The 16,984-nt window shown below is 44.5% G+C and overlaps 2 protein-coding genes across 22 annotated transcripts in view; both read left to right on the forward strand.

Annotated features, from left to right (window-relative positions):
- The window catches only part of LOC115614286 (E1A-binding protein p400-like), a 50,084-nt gene extending 45,133 nt beyond the window's left edge, over positions 1-4,951 (forward strand). For 20 of the 21 annotated variants that reach the window (XM_030500931.1, XM_030500940.1, XM_030500915.1 and 17 more), the window contains 2 exons: positions 507-584; positions 2,435-4,951. In XM_030500931.1, coding sequence (XP_030356791.1) covers positions 507-584; positions 2,435-2,707 — 351 coding nt within the window. In that variant the 3' untranslated portion in view covers positions 2,708-4,951. The remainder of the gene's footprint in view (positions 1-506; positions 585-2,434) is intronic. The other variant, XM_030500921.1, reaches the window with a different exon arrangement.
- Positions 4,952-5,097: 146 nt separating this feature from the next.
- Positions 5,098-15,160, forward strand: NOC4L (nucleolar complex associated 4 homolog). The gene is made up of 15 exons (XM_030501794.1): positions 5,098-5,204; positions 5,308-5,431; positions 5,523-5,629; positions 5,881-5,988; positions 6,508-6,657; positions 7,226-7,325; positions 7,625-7,659; positions 7,762-7,812; positions 8,348-8,459; positions 9,110-9,170; positions 9,705-9,815; positions 11,111-11,274; positions 12,036-12,118; positions 13,031-13,144; positions 13,460-15,160. The coding sequence occupies exons 1-15, from the start codon at positions 5,109-5,111 to the stop codon at positions 13,574-13,576; spliced, it is 1,533 nt and encodes a 510-aa protein (XP_030357654.1). The 5' UTR covers positions 5,098-5,108; the 3' UTR covers positions 13,577-15,160.
- Positions 15,161-16,984: the final 1,824 nt, after the last annotated feature.

A 16,984-nucleotide genomic window follows, 5' to 3' on the forward strand; every position in this document is an offset into this window, starting at 1 on the left:
ATCAAATTGAGTCAGTCCTTTTTATTAAGCAAGGGATTTCATACTTGTATGTACTAAGGAAAATGTCTGGTGCTGCCTGCCAGCCTTATCTCTGGCAGCCAAGAGTAGGCGACAGTTATTTTCTTTTCTGTATAACTGGATCAGTCTAACCATGGAAAAAGAAGGGGGTTAGGAATTGGAAGCCTTACTCTTTCAAGTACATATAAGATAATGTGGCCCATTAGAACTTACGTGCTTCCTTCAATTTTATATATAGTTAGGAGGAAACAAGTATGTTGCAGTTAAAATTGAAAAATACTTTTCCTCTCCTAGCTAAGTTCTTTAATACGCTGATCTAAAAAGCTTTACTAAAGTTCAGTATCACTAAGAATACCAAGCTGCAACTTACTGTGAGCAGGATCTTGGAAAGGTTTTCACCTGGTAGCAGTGTTGATAGGTATAATGTTTTGCTGCTATTAGCAGCTTTTTATTTTGACCAAATCTTTCTTTATTTCATCTCACTACAGGTTGCAAAACTTCCACAAGTGGTCCAGCAACAGGCTACTGTTGCCAACATTCAACAGATGGTTTCAGTTTCCCAGCAGGTAGGGTTTGTGCTTGTCAAATTTAGCACTAGAAACATGAGCCTAGTGAAAGCTCATTTGTTTTGAATATGTGTGATTTTCACCTCATGTGTGGCATAGCTGGTATTTTTGAAGGATATAGCAAATGCCTTCTATAGAAATGAAACGTGAATACTGAGTCAGCTGCTATATATTCTGTAGTCTGTAACTTTGGTAGATGGACCAATGTTTGTCCATCATTGTAGATAAGTGGAAAAACAGATTTAAAAAAATATTTTGTAGAGCTGAAAGAATTTATAAAAATTGGTTTCTTGTGATGTGTTGTCAAGATAGCAAATAACTGAACTAATGAGCACCATCTGAGTGTGTACAGCTGAGTTTGTTCTACAAGAATTAGGACAAATTGAGGGTTACATGTTGTTTTGTTCCAGTTCACAAAGCTGTGCCAAGCACTTTGTAAAAGTCAGAATGGTTTGGTATCTGTTCTAAGTGTTGTATGGACAGGACTAGGGCAAGAGAAGGTGGTACGATTCGGTTACCCCTCCCCTAACTACCAGGCCGTTTATTTAAGACTGTTTAGAACAATGTCATTCAGACCATTAGCGACAGGCATAAGTTACACAGTAGATTGGCAGGAATGATTTAACTTTGAACAGTGGATGAAGTTACTGCCTTTGGTGCACAAAAATCTGAGCTGGTCAGCTCTTGATCTGTCACAATTTATAGTGTGGTGTTTTAGTGCAGAATAAAATCTGTGACTTTTTATCTCCAAACGATGATGATGAGGTGTAAGCTGACTGATAACCACTGCAGATGTGAATGTTCAAGGGCAAGGTAGACAGCAGGGCGTAGAAACCTCATCAGTCAACACATGTTGAGTTGTCCTCTGCAGTCAGCAGGAGTTCCTGGATAATTTTTCAAGGGACATTAAAAGCTAGATTTCCAGAAGTCACTGACGTTGGCGTAACTCCAGGAATGCTGAAGTCCATGGTAAAAAGACAGATAACCAGCTCCCCTCCCACACAAGTCACCGATGTCAGTGGCAGTAGGATCAGGCCATGCTAAGTATTTTTAAAACTGCAATCTTTATGTGTATGTGGTATTCTTTTTACCTCAATTTTTAGTGCTTGCCAGAGGATTCCTCTTGGATTGGTCAAGAGCTTTCTCCTGGAGAGGCTCTTGCAGCTTCATTTGGCTTGTGCCTCTGACAAAGGCAGTTGAAGCTGCTCAGTTTTCACTACCTTGTCACCTGAACAAAGAGATGCTGAATTTTCTTCTCCCTTGCTCTGGGTAGAGATACGAAAATTAGATTTCTGGGTAGAGTTCAAACTATTCTACCCTAAATTGGCAATAGAAACTGGCAGCTGTAGTCTGAAAGGGTAATGTCAGAGACTGATAGGAAGCTTTGGTGGCTGTATTGTCACAATATGGCTGCAGAGTTGGCATTTGAATCTCTTTGATCCTCCCTCTATCCCTCTGTTCTTTTCCCTGTTCCTTCACTTCTGCTTCAGCAGTACAGGAATCTTCCTGTTTATCCAGTGGGATTTCTATACCTTTCATCTATCTTCTGTAAAGGATCTGGGGGCATGTTGTTTGATTTGCACTGCAGAGATGAAAGTTAAGGCATCTCGGCTCTTAGTTCTGAATTATAAGGCTCTGGAAGATGTGACAGAATGGTGTTTCTCAGTGAAACCGCAGAGCCTGTGCTCCCAGAATCCTTTCCAGTCTTCCTACTTTGTCCAAGATGTTTGTCAGTCAAGAGACCAAATGCCTATACGAGAAAGATGCCTTCTGTAGAGCAGAAATGTAATGAATGCTCAGTTTAGTGCCAAACTATTCTTCTCTAATTGCTTCGTCATCCTGATGTTTAGGTACAAGCTCAACCCCAAACTGTGACACTTTCTCAGACGACAGCAGGTCAACAGCAGGTTCAGGTGATTCCTGCAACAACTGCTACTGCTCAGGTCGTCCAGCAGAAACTGATACAACAGCAAGTCGTGACAACAGCATCTCCCCAGATTCAGGCTCCGGGTGTACAGAATCCAGCCCAGACACCAGCAACATCTGAAGCCCAGAATCAGCAAGCAAAAGTACAAATGAGGACGCCTACTGTCAGATTAAAGGCACCTACTAAACCAAGTTGAACTAATGGTTAAAATGCAATAACAGGGAAACACAGTGTTTCTTAGTTGCTAAGCCAAGTGAGAAGTTACTCCAAACACCCAAATGAAGACAAACGACCTCTATTTTCTCTTTTTTTTTTAGCAGAAGGTTTTTTGCTGGTGAACATTTAAACATGGAAACTCTCATATAGCTTCAGCATATTAGCAACTGTTTAGCACTCAAAATCTGTACAAAATGCATTCTACCAGTGTTCTCTGTGCTCATTCAGACCAGATAAAGCAAACATTAGTTACGTTTAAATCCTGCCCAGCTTCACAAAAGTCACATGGTAATATGCCATACATGTCAATAAAATTCATCTGTGGTAGTATACCACAAATACATGCCCGTGGGAATATGCAGTTCTTTGCTATAGTTCAGATGTGTGCTGAATATCCACGGTGAAGCTATTCAAAGAACCAAGTGTGGCTGTTACAGTATTTTCCATCTGTATAAAAGCTGCGTGTTGTTCTTGCTTGAGGTAAACACCTCTGGAAGATCTTAACATATTTGAAGTGCTCCCTGCGAAGTTTAGCCAATAAATGTGAAAACCTGTAAGTATATGTAATTAAAAAAGGAAAGAAAAAATTCACTCTCCATTTTTGTAAGTCTTTTAAAATGTTTGTTAGTAGTTTTGTGTACAGTTTACTGAATCACCCAATCTGTGCCCTCATTCTCATATTTCACTTTAAGATAATGGATATTTTAGGCATGAACTGAGTAAATACTGTGTTGATAGTAGATGTGTATTAAAGTGTAGCCCTTTCTTTTTTTGGTAAAAGATGTTTGGTGGATACAGCTAAACAAATGATCCATAGCTGTTCCTCATGGGACTTCCATCAAGGAAAATCTCCAACTGATAAAATTTAATCTCTCAGTTTCATTCTGCTCTTGCAACATGTTTAAATGTTCAGTACTTTCTACTCAGCTTTCAGCTCGGGGCGGGTGGGGGGCTAGGGAAGGGAGAATAGTGAAATTAAATCTAAGACTTAATTCTTCAACTGTGTAAAGAATAAGATCTAACTTTTGTACTATTCTTTTACTAAAGCTAATGATGAATGTATCTTCAGGTGGGTATTTTGGATGTGAATAGAGCGTGGCCTCTTCCTCCAAATCAGTTTGCCTTATTGTTATGAAGAAAAAAAAAACCTTAGCAAAAAGCTGCATAGAACTGTGGGGGTTTTCTTTACTTTTCTTGCATAAAATGAAAAGCAGACTCTGTTTGCAAACAGCACTGAGTGAGGAATCAAAAAGCTCTTGGTGGCTTCAATGGATTTGTTTTCCTTTGGCCATAAAACTGCATGACGTGTCAAATCCAGACAAAATTCTCACATTCCTTCTCTGAGATGGTTTTAAGATTATTTTTCCATTCTGTGATCTTTTTACTCTTCGGAGGGGAGCCTGTTTAAAGGCAAGGAAAGCGTATCTTTTGTTCTTAACCTCTGTATGTACACACCTATTGGTACCCAGCAACCCAAATGGCTTAAACAAGAAAGAATACCCATCTGCTCCTCTGTTCTAAGTAGGATAAGGACAGCCCATTCTGTTAAGATCACAAATGCAAACACCGGGTCAGGCAGCCTTCCCAATTTATGTGTGTTAATTTTGTACCTCTTTTCTCCCACAGCCTCTTGGACCCTCAGCTCTGCAATTACAGGGGCAGTGTTGTTGTTTTTTTTAAGCTGTTTGTGCATGTGGCAGCATTCCCTCGACCCTCTTTGGGGTTTGTGCCATCACTTAAATGTCGTTTCTAGCCGCAAAGCTGGTGGTGTTGGCAGTGGAATAGTTGGAAACACAAAGCGAATGCGATGGTAGCGGATAACTGACGCTGTGTACAGTATCGTGTTGCTCATCCAAAAATACTGCTTAGTTAGCCCCAGTTTTACTTTTAAGTGTTTAGCTCTTATTATGTGCATGGGGGGGGGGAACACACTTCCAACAGTGGGAAAGCTGTTGGCTGCATCATTGTGCTGGTCTGATTTGGTGTCTAAAGAGGCGATTGTTTCTTGTTTAGGTCAGTTAATGAAGATAAAAATCACCTTTTTTTTTCTTTTTTCATTATTTCTTCTTTTTTTCCTTTTGATGTGTCTTTTCTCCCAGGAGCGTGTTAGGAAGTCAACCTGTAAATAGCTGATGAACATAAGCATTTGTACTTGATGCCGTAGGATTATAAGGAATAGCGATGTATCCTACCTGAAGGTGTAATAAAGTGTACATTTTTATAACGCCGCCGTGCTCTGCCGTCTGTAACGCGCGGGATGAGGGACCGGGCGGCTCGTCCTCAGCGCTGCGGTGCCCGGCTCGGTGCGGCGGCGGCTGCGGGACCGGCCCCGCCTTTGGGCGGAGCGGCCGCGGCTCCTGCTCCGCCCTTCCGCCGGCAGCATGGCGCGGTCCGCCGCGCTCGCCGCCTGCCTGGAGGCCGTGCTGGGCAGCCGCAGCAATGCCAACCGCGTCTTCGAGATCCTGGAGCTGCTGGCGGTGCGGGACGGGGAGCGGGGCGGGAGCGGGCGGCCTGCGGGGCGGCGCGGGGGGTGAGGGCCGCGGCTCGCCCGGCCTGCCCTCATGGACGCGCTCTTCACAGGGCCAGGAGGAGGAGGAGGACATCCTGTGCGCCGGCAGGACCTGCAGCCGGCTCTTCGGGGCGCTGCTGGAGCGCAGGGAGCTGTTCGTGGGCCCGCTGCCCGCCGAGGAGGCTTCTCTGGCCGGTGAGTCGAGAGCGGCCCTGAGCTGTGTCGCGCCTGGCTGGGGCTCGCCCGGCCGCTCCGAGCTTTCAGACTTGTGTGTTTGACCCCTCAGGTAACTACAGCGCTGAGGACAAGTACAAGATATGGATGAGGCACCGCTACAAGGAGTGCGTGGATTGCTTGGCGGAGCTGATGGGGCACGATGCCTTCCAGGTCAAGGTAGGGCCCGAGCGTGCTGCTGAGACACGAGTTCACATCGTGGGGGTCCCTTGCGGGGCAGAAGCATTTACCGCTCTGACATTTCAGTGCGGGAGGGCCGGCAGTGCTGTGAGATGTTGCTGGTGCTCTGGCTCACCCCTGCTCACCAGGCTTGCAGCTTACTTAGTGAGGAACATAATTCATTCTTCCTCCTTTGGGTCTGAGCCCTCGTGTCCTTGTTGAGATGGGGTTTTGTCTTGTTTTTCTTAAAGGAATTGTCACTCTGCACCCTTATGAAGTTTGTTGAGTTGGAGGCACGATACCCACTGATCAAAGTAGAGTGGAAGGGGAGTTTAACTTTTCCTCGTGACCTTCTTAAGGTGAGCTGCAGAACTAAGTTCTTCTTGGTACTTACCTGGTGGCACACATGACCTCACGGCACACCTTCTCCAGGACTAAAACATCATTCTAGGAGGTTCTTGGTGCCAAGGGAAGGTGGTGGTCTAGAGAGAACACTAAGACCTTCTGTCCCTAGTGAGGTGGCAGGTTTGAGCAGGATTCCTGAGGGTTTATGAAGTACCAGTGCTGGAGTGCTTTTTTGGAGTCCCTGGCCTCACTTGCAGGGACTGGCAGATGAGAGGGAAGGTGCTGCCCCTGGTTCAGCCGCTGTGTCATTTCTAAATGACATTGTCTTTGATGGAAGGGGCCCGTTGTGGAGCTTGGGGAGGACCTATCAGAATGGCTTGTGACTGTTGCTCTGGGGCAAGCAGCACGCAATTAACTGTGTCCTAGCTGCCTTTCAGAAGGACAGGAGGGTGCCCTCAGCCAACACAGCTCGCTGTCCGCTCCCGTAATGTAAGAGAGTGACTTGTTGCTTTCCTTTACAAACCTTTCGTTAGGTAGTTGTTGATGGCTTACTGCCCTTAGATGAGGACGCTTCACTGCTCATCTCTCGCTTTCAAGAATACATGGAGTATGATGACATTCGGTACTTTGTCATAAAGGCAGTCACCGAGAGTATTGGACAAGTCATGCAGAAGACAAAAGAGGTAACAAATGTTATTGTAGGGATGGATCTGGATAAACTGCTCTGAAACAGTGTGTCTTGTGTGTGAAGAAGGGAGCAACTAGTGGTATATGGAAAGATTTGGAAGCAAGAGAAATGAGTGTGTCTACCTGAAGGCATTGGGAGTTAGGTTTTCCTTTAATGACTCTTCAGTCTCAAATTGAAAGTAGTTCAAGACACACTGTTGTTCTTGCAAATGCTTCTGGCCTGGGCTCTGGTTTACTCAGGTCTCTGCAGCTTGGGTGGCACACAGAGAACTTTTACTCTGTTCCCTCTGGTGCAGAAGAGTCTGTTTTCTTTAACTGGATCCACCAATTTTGTTAAACCAGAATTAGTTCAGAGATAGGTTTTGTGTTGTGCAAACAAATAATGCTCCAGGACAAGGCAGCAATGGAGAATATACCAGTATGTAGTTCAGCCATCAGCATTTTTCCTTTCCTTTTTCTTTCCTAGATATATTCAGTGCCTGGGAGATAGGGCAATATTGAAGCCAGCATCTTGCTATCTCTTGTGGAATTTGCTTCATGTTTAATTATGTGCTTTTTTCTCAGAGGCCGCTGCCATTTTACCAGCAGAATGTATTTTCCCTCATTTCACCCATTAACATGCCGAACAAAGAGTGTGACATGGTCAAGTTTATGGTGAAGCAAGGTTAGTAAGCTCCATGTGATGAACTGTGTATGGAAAGGAAAATCAGGTTTAAGACTTCTATTGTGTAAAGACTTCATTATTGTTTGCTTATGAGAAATGTCTGCTGCTGTGATCACAGTGATTCTAAACAGTAGTTCAAAATCCGCATTCCTCAGTCTGCAGTGCGGTTTGTCATGCTTGTGTATGAAGACAAGGAATTCAGCCCAAATTTTCAGGGTATCAAAGGACTAAGTAAAAAAGGGTCATCTTAATTTCTTTAAACATCCATTTCAAGTTCAACATCTGTTTCCCCTTCTTAGAAAACTGGGAGGAATTGAAAGTGTCAAAGCTGCAGGTAAGTGTTCATTTGATGCTTCAGAGTTGAAATTTTGCCTACTTATAGTAGAGCTTTACCTACGCCAGTGTGTTTAACTTGCGTTTGCAATTCTGTTTTAAGGCACACAAGCAGGCCTTTGAAAAAATGTGGCTCAGTTTCTTGAAGCACAAGGTGAGTGTTACTTCTGCCACTGATCTGTACCACTCTTCAGCTGCTAATCTCCAGAGGCTGTGGCTGTCCTTGCATGGAGCTCCTGGTAGGACCCCACTATTTCAGTGTTGGATGAGAACAGCCCAGTCACCACTTCTGCTGGATGGTTCTGCCAAGAAACATGACCTCCTGTATGGTCTGTTTCTTCCCCTTACTCTCAGCCTCCTTTTCTCCACCTTAAACAAGTCTGACCCTAAGGAGTGACCTGCAGCAATAACAACCTCCGTTCACATGTCAAAGGTTACCAAGCTTTATTGCTGGTGACTTTCCCCTCTATCTGTGATGACACTTTTAGTTGTGAGCACTTGCTACTTTGAATGAACTCGATGGTCATATGTCACTTGTAAGGTCTCATATTTGGGAACTGTTGCTGCAAGCTGTATTGTCCTGGCACATTCCCTTTTGTTTGTACTTTGTCTTTTTGAACCATGGGTTGCTGTTTCTCTCCGAGTTCTCTCACAATGTCTGTTTGACCATATGGTTTCATCCTTCACAGCTACCCGCTGGCCTCTACAAAAAAGTTCTTGTTATTCTGCATGACTCCATCCTGCCTTACATGAATGAACCCACTCTCATGATAGATTTCTTAACACTGGCCTATGGCATAGGTGAGTGAAAACAGGCTCTTTATCCTTTGTGATACGTACCTGCAGCATGGTACATATGGACTTGGAAGGTCTGCTAGATGCAGCACCATGGCATAGATGATGAAATAGATGTGCTTTTGGCTGGGATGAAGCTAAGGAACAAGGGTGAACTCCAGTGTCACTAAAAATGAGATGTTTTTACCTCTGTTTGTCAGTGTTGTTGCTCCTTGTGTGTAAGGAAAATAATATTTAAGGCCTTAGGAAGAGTAGTATACTGGATTGATTTCTTTTAAATAGAGTTCAGCCAGCACTGCTGATACCTGTGCTGCATCGGGACACAGGTTCCTACAGACATTTCCTTTCTGAGACCTTTTCCTGCCCAGTGTGGCTTCCTTGGGGGATTAGAGCATCAAGTTTTTGTGTCTCTGTCCTTCAGAGTCTGTTCCTTTAAACTACAGTTTAATCTTTGTAAGGAACTTGTAACCCTCTGGAAGGTTTTAGATGAAATTGTGTCACCTTACAGCCATCATGCTGGCTCTAATTTCAGGTACTCTTAGTTTTGTGTTCCTTCTGGGGAGGTTTAATAATAGAAACAAGTTGAAGCTGATTGGTTTTTGGGTTTGGTTTTGGTTTCATTTTTACTGTGTTGATTCCTGCCTGCTTTCTTACAGGTGGAGCAATTAGTCTTTTAGCCTTAAATGGATTATTTATTCTGATTCATCAGCATAATCTGTAAGTAAAAAGAGCATGTTGTTTAAAGGAACATGGGGTTTTGCGTTTATATCTTTATGTAAAAGAATGGAAATGGATTCTCCACACCTGCAGGCTTTAAATTCTCCCATGAGAAAGCCAAATTCTGCACAAGAGGCTCAGCTGTTTGGATGCTGACCTCTTCTGGTAGTCTGACTTTCTTTTCAGCTGCACCTAAATACCCTCTTCTGCAGACTGTGGTTGCTCAGCACTTGAAAATCAATTCCCATTGATCTGATTACATAGTGAAGCCATAGTCTTTGGTGTGCCTTTCACTGGATCCTGTACCATTTGCAGTCAGTGGACATAGCTTCACATCCTGGAAAATGGCTAGGTACTGCAAGAGCCATAAATTCACCTTACAGCTTGTTTTCAAGTGGTGGCTGTAGAGAGAAGCCTAAGAAAGCTAAACAGAGCACAGCAGTGGTCTGTAATGAAAGCACAGAAGCATTTAGACACAGTGTAGTCCCACTGTACACCAATAACGGGTATTGTATTTTTCCTGTTTTTTAATAGGGAATATCCTGACTTCTACAAAAAGCTGTACAGTCTTTTAGACCCTTCTGTGTATCACGTGAAGTACCGAGCCCGCTTCTTCCATTTGCTTGACCTGTTTTTATCTTCATCGTAAGTACCATGTTTATTATAGATGTTCACATATTTTCCTCCTGCTTTTCTGTTATTCCTGAGCAGTCCCCCACATGTCTGGATATAATGTATTCAGTGTGCCTACTGGATTAGACTCATTTTTACTGAGAGAACGGAATCTGAGGGTGTTATTGTAGTGTTGTGTAATTTTTCATGTGCTATTTTTGAGGATTTGCCACACAGCCATCTAGTTTCAGGAAGTGAAAATGCAGTTAGTGATCTGAGTTTGATCTGCAAGTGATTATGGATGTATTTTGATCTGTATTCCATTTGGCTGAAGGTGATGATGTTGTCTGTCAGTCTTTATGAATATGGAAAAGTAACATTCACAGGCTTTTTATAGAAGATAAAGCTGTTGATAAATTGATGACCTTTTGCAGACATACAACATTGAAATATGAAGTGTTTGGCAGTCTGTCTTGATCCTGTCAAATCATTGTACACAGGGAAGAAAGTAGATAAGCAGCTGGTCATATAGTTGCCATCATATGTTAGAAAATAAACCAAGAGTAACGCTTTACAGTTCAGCGCTGAGCATTTAATATCAAACTGCTTGTATTCATAGTGTACCTTGGAGAGAGTAACAAGGTCTGACAGATGGTGTCCTGTGGGGCGGCTCTGCTGAGCCTTGCAAGTGTAACAAGCCCTAGGGCTGATGGCTGAGTGGCTGAAAATTGTCATTTTTCATCCTGGTTCTTCTGACCTGAAAAAAGTGCCTGGATGAGCTGATTGCTGTTAGAAATTTACATTTTTACCATTAAAAAAACCCCTTACCCTGCACATTTAGATTACAGCAGCCTAATGTTCCCATTAACAGCTGCAGTGCTTGCTTTAGTCCTGGAAGTATTATGTAAATTTAACATCATGGCCTGTGTATTAATTAAACCCAAAAAATGACATGAGAAGTGCTTGCCTGGCCAAATGTATAAACCCAGAAGTTTGTAAAAGGACTGAATAAAGACTGCCATGTGAATGACCATGTACCAGAGCTGTGCTTGACGAGTGCCTGGAGTGGTGCCATGCATCTGGATTGAATTGATTTGAGATTATTCATGCACTGAATGGAAATGCCCCCATATTTGTTCAAGAGAACACGCAAGACCCTATATTGCTGCTTGAAAACAGGATTCTTATAGCTTCTCTTTACTCCATAGCCCAAAAAACCTGAAGAGCCCCATAGATCTTTACCCTGACCTGCTGTTTGGATTGGTGAGGATGCTGGCTCACTTGATAGGACTTTTACATGCTGGTTTCTTCTGTCTCCTTTCCAACAGTCACCTGCCAGCGTACCTGGTGGCAGCGTTTATAAAGCGCCTCTCCCGGCTGGCCCTCACTGCTCCTCCTGAGGCTCTGCTCATGGTCATTCCCTTCATCTGTAACCTCTTTCGGAGGCACCCCTCATGCAAAGTGCTAGTACACAGACCTAATGGGCCAGAAGGTAATGAGGGGAGGTGGGCAGGGGAATTTTATACCTTGAGACATCATAAAGAGCAGGATTCCTGTGAAGGAGGAGGGGAGATCCCAGTTCTGAGGTTTAGAGGATCCTTCTGTCCCTTGAGTTTGTGGAAAGCCAGCAGGCTGCTCCTGCCAGTTCTCTGACTGAGAAGACCCGCCTGCATTGATCCTCTGACCTCGGGCCTCACAGTTGGTTTCCCTGCTGTTGTGGTTTCCTGGGTGAAGGTTGTTTTGAGCCTGGCACACTGACCCAGGCTACTTCCAAGTGCTAAAGGACTGGGGGAGCTGTACCAGACACTGAGCTTGTCTTGAGCTGAACAAGACTAAAATAGAAAAGAAACCACATGCAGAAAACAGAGACCTACTCAATTTGTCTGTAGTGTTTTTGTGTAGATGGCCCCACTAGGGCCTCAGCAGTCTCCTCAGTTTTTACTTCATCTCTCTGTAATTCAGCTGACCAGTGTTGAACATCAGTAGTGACTGTTCAAAGTTGCCTGGGATGCCCTTTGCATCAGACTACCCCAGTTCTTTGTGTCCCACTTCCTCTGCTCCTTAAAAGTAATATGATTCTGTAGTGCTGCCAAACAGTGACTCTTGGGTTGTGCTGGGATCTGTCAGCTTGTTCCTGGGCCCTAAATATCTTGGGAAGGAGCAACTCTGGCTGCAGCACCACTCTGGGTCTCTGTGTTCTCTTTGGGGTTACACGCATCATGCAGGAGGTATTTACTCTCTCTACTTCCTTAGATATTTCAGAAGATCCATATATTATGGAGGAGGAGGAGCCATCCAAAAGCAGGGCTTTGGAAAGCTCTCTCTGGGAGATTCAGGTATGTCAGCTAAAAAGGAACTTCTGCATCTGATGTGGGTTTCTTCCACCTTTGCTGCTTCCTTGACAGATGTTGGCAGTCCCGTTTACATGAACTTGCTGATGTATGTCCTGCAAATGCAATGAGCTTCTGGCTGATCTTTTACTCTGCACCCTTTTCTATCCCTAGCATAAGAGGCAGAGGATTTCATGTACGTGTCGATTAGGGACTTGTGAGCACACAGCTGACTGTGCAGCTAAAAAGTGTGCAGTTAACTGCTGAAACAGACTAAATAGCTGAAAATCTATGAGGCTTTTTATTTGCTGTGGAGGGGAGAGAGGAACTTGCTGAGCACTGGTGGAAATTAATTGGGTACAGCTAGGTCATCCTGTAGAAATGGGTTTAAAAATGCTAGAGAAGATTGTAAAGTTCACCTTTCACCTGGATCGTTTGTAAGATGGTGTATGAAGGTTGAAGTTGGTTAAATTACTCCTGATGGTTCTGAAACCCTAATGCCAAGATTATCACTTTCATTTAAATGCTACAAACGTTTTGTGTAAGAGGCTGAAACAGCAACAAGAATGTTGTGCAGGAGCAGGAAGTCCAGAGAGCTGGAGCTTGGATGTGGCATCAGGTCAATGGGAGGTAGCAGAGTTGGGTTATGCATTTTAGGCACACCCCGTGGAGGAGTCCCATCTATCTTGAGCTGGATTTGGATGGGGTGAGAGGAGCCTTTGGTGTGTTTGAAAGATGGCTGAAATCAGGATTTCTCAAAGCTCTGTAGTAGCACAGTACAGCAAACTTGCCCCTGCCAGAATTTGATGTTCACTGAAGATCAGACCAGCAAAGGGGCAGATACCTTTGTGGGAATCCAGATGGATGTGTGTTACCCTCTATTTACTAGACCATCTCCTGTTTGTCTTGCTTTTGCAGACCCTACAAAGCCATTATCACCCAGAGGTGGCCAAGGCAGCTGCTATCCTGAACCAGTCACTGTCTGAAATAGAGGATGACATATCAGGACTCCTGGAGCTCTCAGCTTATGAGGTAGTGTTGCTGTGCCTTTGTGAATGATTGAAACCAGAGGAAAGGAGACTGGCTCCTGAATGCCGTAGCCGTGTTCTGTTCATCAACCTTGCTGCTGGGGAGGGAGCTAGATTGACTTTTGGTTACTTAGAGCCAGGGACAAACAGGAAAATGTCTGTTAAATAACGGAGCATGAGCAGCAGTGGTGACAGGGATGGCTTTTATATAAAAGGTGTATTTGCTGGATCTTCTAAGAGGTTAGAGTGAGCAATGTTATCAGTCAGGGTGAAGAGCTTGTACTGAGTTTTACCAATATCTTCTACTTTTAATTTGTAGCTTTTTGATAAAGAAGTAAAGAAAAAGGCGACTGATGTGCCCCTGGAGTTTGAGCAAGTACGAGGCTTGTTTGGGAAGAAGAATGATATTTTTGCAGAGCACTTTTCTTTAGATTGATGCGATCTCTTACAAACACATCTGCACAGCTGACGGATCGTAGGGACATGCACAAAGCTCACATTGTGCGCAGCAATTCTGCCTTTGAAGTATTTCCATGTGAGGAGAGCTGGACTGCTTGAGAAAGGTGCAACCTCCTTCAGAGACCTTTGCCACTACCCATGGATGGACTTCCCTTTGTTTCACATGCTTTTGTACTGCCACCTGATACTTGGATTTCAACTCAGAGCAAGGTTTTCTGGACTTGTCCATTGCTGGGATTCCAGCCCTTTACTCCAGAGCTGCTGGTGCTGGCTGTGGTCAGTGACTGCGCCAACAGACCATCTTGCTGCCATTTGATGGGACTGAGGGTATTTGAGGTCTCTGACTGCTCCTTTTACTTTTCAGATGTGTTATTTTTATACTAGCGCTGACAACCTGTTTGTAGCAAGAGACTTCAACATACAGCTGTAAACACAGTATGTTTTTTATATACACTTTAAAACTCATGTATTCAGAGAAATATTTAGTTTCCTCTGTACTCGTCCAAACACTCCCATGTTTGAGGCACTGAAAGCTCTGGTTTGTCAAAAACAACTCATGGATGATGATCAGTAATTCCAACTGGAGTGTTGCTGATGTTCTTTCGTGTACATCCATCTCATGCTGTAAAGTTGCTTAGTTCAAAATGCTCATGAGCTTTGGAAATCCTGGTGCCTCCTGTAGCGGGGAGACCAACTGATGTGCACTGGGAGGTGTGTCTAATCCTAGATTTTTGCTTTGGATTGATAAGCAGCTTGATGTAGTTTTGCTTGCAGCCTGCAAGTGTTGTAGGAGCTCCTGCCAGTGTGTATCCAGGTGCTAATGAAGTTTTAACAAGTCCATTGATAGTAGGTGCTTTTGTTAATTTGGTTTTCTCATATGGTTCCATAAGTCATGCAGAAACTCTTTCTGATAGCGTTTTTGGTTTTGGTTTTTCCCCAAGGTTTTAAGTTTGAGCAGATAAACTCAGGGTTTTGGTTTTTTGGTTTTTTTTGTCTACTTATTTTCAACAATGTTCTCTTGTTAGGCTTTAACTCTGCATATTTTGAAATCATATTTTGTGGAGGAGAAAAACACAGTCAAGAAAGCAGAGGCCAAGAAATCTAATCTAAGTCTGTTTAAGTCAAGGAGAGCTGCAGCTGTCCTGGAGATACCAAGTGTTATGTTTTCTTCATCCAGTTTTCTTCATGCGTTCCAGACAGTGGACATGTCCTCAGAGTATAGAGCTTGCAGCCCTGTCTCCTCCCTGGCCAGCCTGCTTTTCTTTTTCCTTTGACTTCTGGTTTTTGTGGTAAGAAGGCAGAATGGCTGACATGGTAACTTACAACTTGAGAGTCCTCTGTTCAGGTTCACCCAAGCCTTGTGTTTCAGCTCTAAAATGTATCATCTCCCTATGTCATATGTATGTTGTATCTATGTGTTTGGTAAACATTTTGAAGTGCTCTGATGCTATAATAATGAGGACCACCAGGCTGCTTTTGAAAGAAGTGTGTAAGTGTATCATCTTTCAGATGAAATGAATGAATATATTGAATATTGAAAAGAATGAGCATATATTTTGAATACCTTTTTCTGCATCTTTTCATTTTACCCAGGTTGGCCCAGTTATATCTGTCTGAAGTTACTGCTGGGCAGTGTCATTCATAGCTCTCATAATATTGACACTCAGGATGGTTAGGATTCTTTTTTAATGCACGAATATTAAACCATTTGCACATGGGGCAAGTCCAGGTCTTGTGGTGTTGAAAATGAGGGGGTTTGGTTGGGTTCCTGTAGCTGGACAGAGAGTCAGCAAAGTCAGTCTGTCAACAAGGCATCCAAAGGGCTGTGTAAGTGTGGGCCTCCCTCTTTTGTCCTGGGGTCTCCTGGCACCAAACAAGGATACCCCAGACATGGGGCAAATGGAGTTGGAGGGGAATGGTGGAAAGTAGCAGCTTCTGCCTTCTGATATGGCCTGCTGCTGCCTTGTGGACAGAGCCCTGTATCTCTGGGGCCAAATCTTATCAATACACCTTGAAAAGGGATTGCTACTGGAAGTGGGGGGTTTGCTTTTTCCCAGGAGGAGGACCAGGAAGGCACCAGCATCTTCAGTGTTTCACCAGCCATGGATCCTGGGGAAAGAGTGTTGGGCTCAGATACGAGACGAATGAATCATCACATCTCTGCATATATCAGTTTCCTGCAGATTGGGAGGTTGAGGATTTACATTCTAGTTATCTCTGCTGGAGATACCATGTGGTGTGGTATTGGAAACAGAGGCTTCATGACCAAGAGCCGCAGTTCCTAAGTGGAAGGCCTTCAGCCTCACCTGCTAGTGAGAAGATGGGTCTCTGCTGGATGTGCTGCTCTGCCCAGATAAGGTCCTCCTGCAACCTAAGCAATGGCTCCTGGCGTTCAGTAAGCCTTGAGAGAAGCTGTAGGTGAAAGTTGCTGCTGTGTCCCACAAGGGGAAGCCAGGGCAAGGGGTGCAGGCAGAAAGTGGGATCCCACCGCTGTGCCAGCCCTTGGGGCTGTGTGCTGGCAGCAGGGATGTCTGCAGTGACCATCACTGCTGCTGCTGTTACCCAGCGTGTGCCCAGAGCTTGGCTGGGCCTGTGTGGGCCAGCACATGGTGATCTTGTTTGGTGTGTGCCTGAGGGCGTGACAACTCACCAGCCTCACGCACCCCACGGGTGGCTCCATGCCTCAGTGGAGCCAAAGGGAGCTGGAACAGATCCACTTTTGCATCCCGTCCCAGGGCTTGGCTTTCTGCACTCAGTGCGTCATGTCTAAAGCTATAGTGTGTGGCTGCTTCCAGAGATATGGTCCTCTTCTGTGAAGCTTTTCCTGGTTAGAATGAGTCCTGAAGTATCCTGCCTGGCTGAAATGTTTCCTCTGGACCATTTCTGCCCGAAGGCTTAGTTTTTCAAGGGTATTTAGTAAATGAACTCCTGTTATCTTTGAGGAGCTATGTATAAATATTGATGAGAGCTTTTATTCTCTTCCAGCTTATCAGAGATTTATGGCCTTATTTACTTCAAACTTTCTCTTGATTTCATACTTGGCAGCAGAGATTGTTTTCCCAGCAGCAATCTTCCCTGTTCTCTGTGCCCAAGAAGGCTGGAGCCCCCTGGGGGGGGGCTGTTTTCCTCCTGAGGGGGGCGGGCATTGCTGTCACTGGCAACTTTTGCATGGGGGCTTTGGTCTTGCTAGTCTGAGTTGCTGATGTGGAGCCTGCCAGGCTGTCCCCCACAGGCCAGAGGAGCTGGGAGCCATCCTGCGTGGTCCTCTGCAGTACCCAGGCCATGGAGAGCAGCTGGGGGGGTTCTCCAAGCTGCCCTCCTGCGTGTGTGGAGGAAAATGCTGCCCTGGGGGTTCTGTACAGAGCTGGGCAACAGGCAATCGCTA

Source organism: Strigops habroptila, chromosome 11 (assembly GCF_004027225.2).
Source record: "Strigops habroptila isolate Jane chromosome 11, bStrHab1.2.pri, whole genome shotgun sequence".
NCBI classification, from domain to species: domain Eukaryota; kingdom Metazoa; phylum Chordata; class Aves; order Psittaciformes; family Psittacidae; genus Strigops; species Strigops habroptila.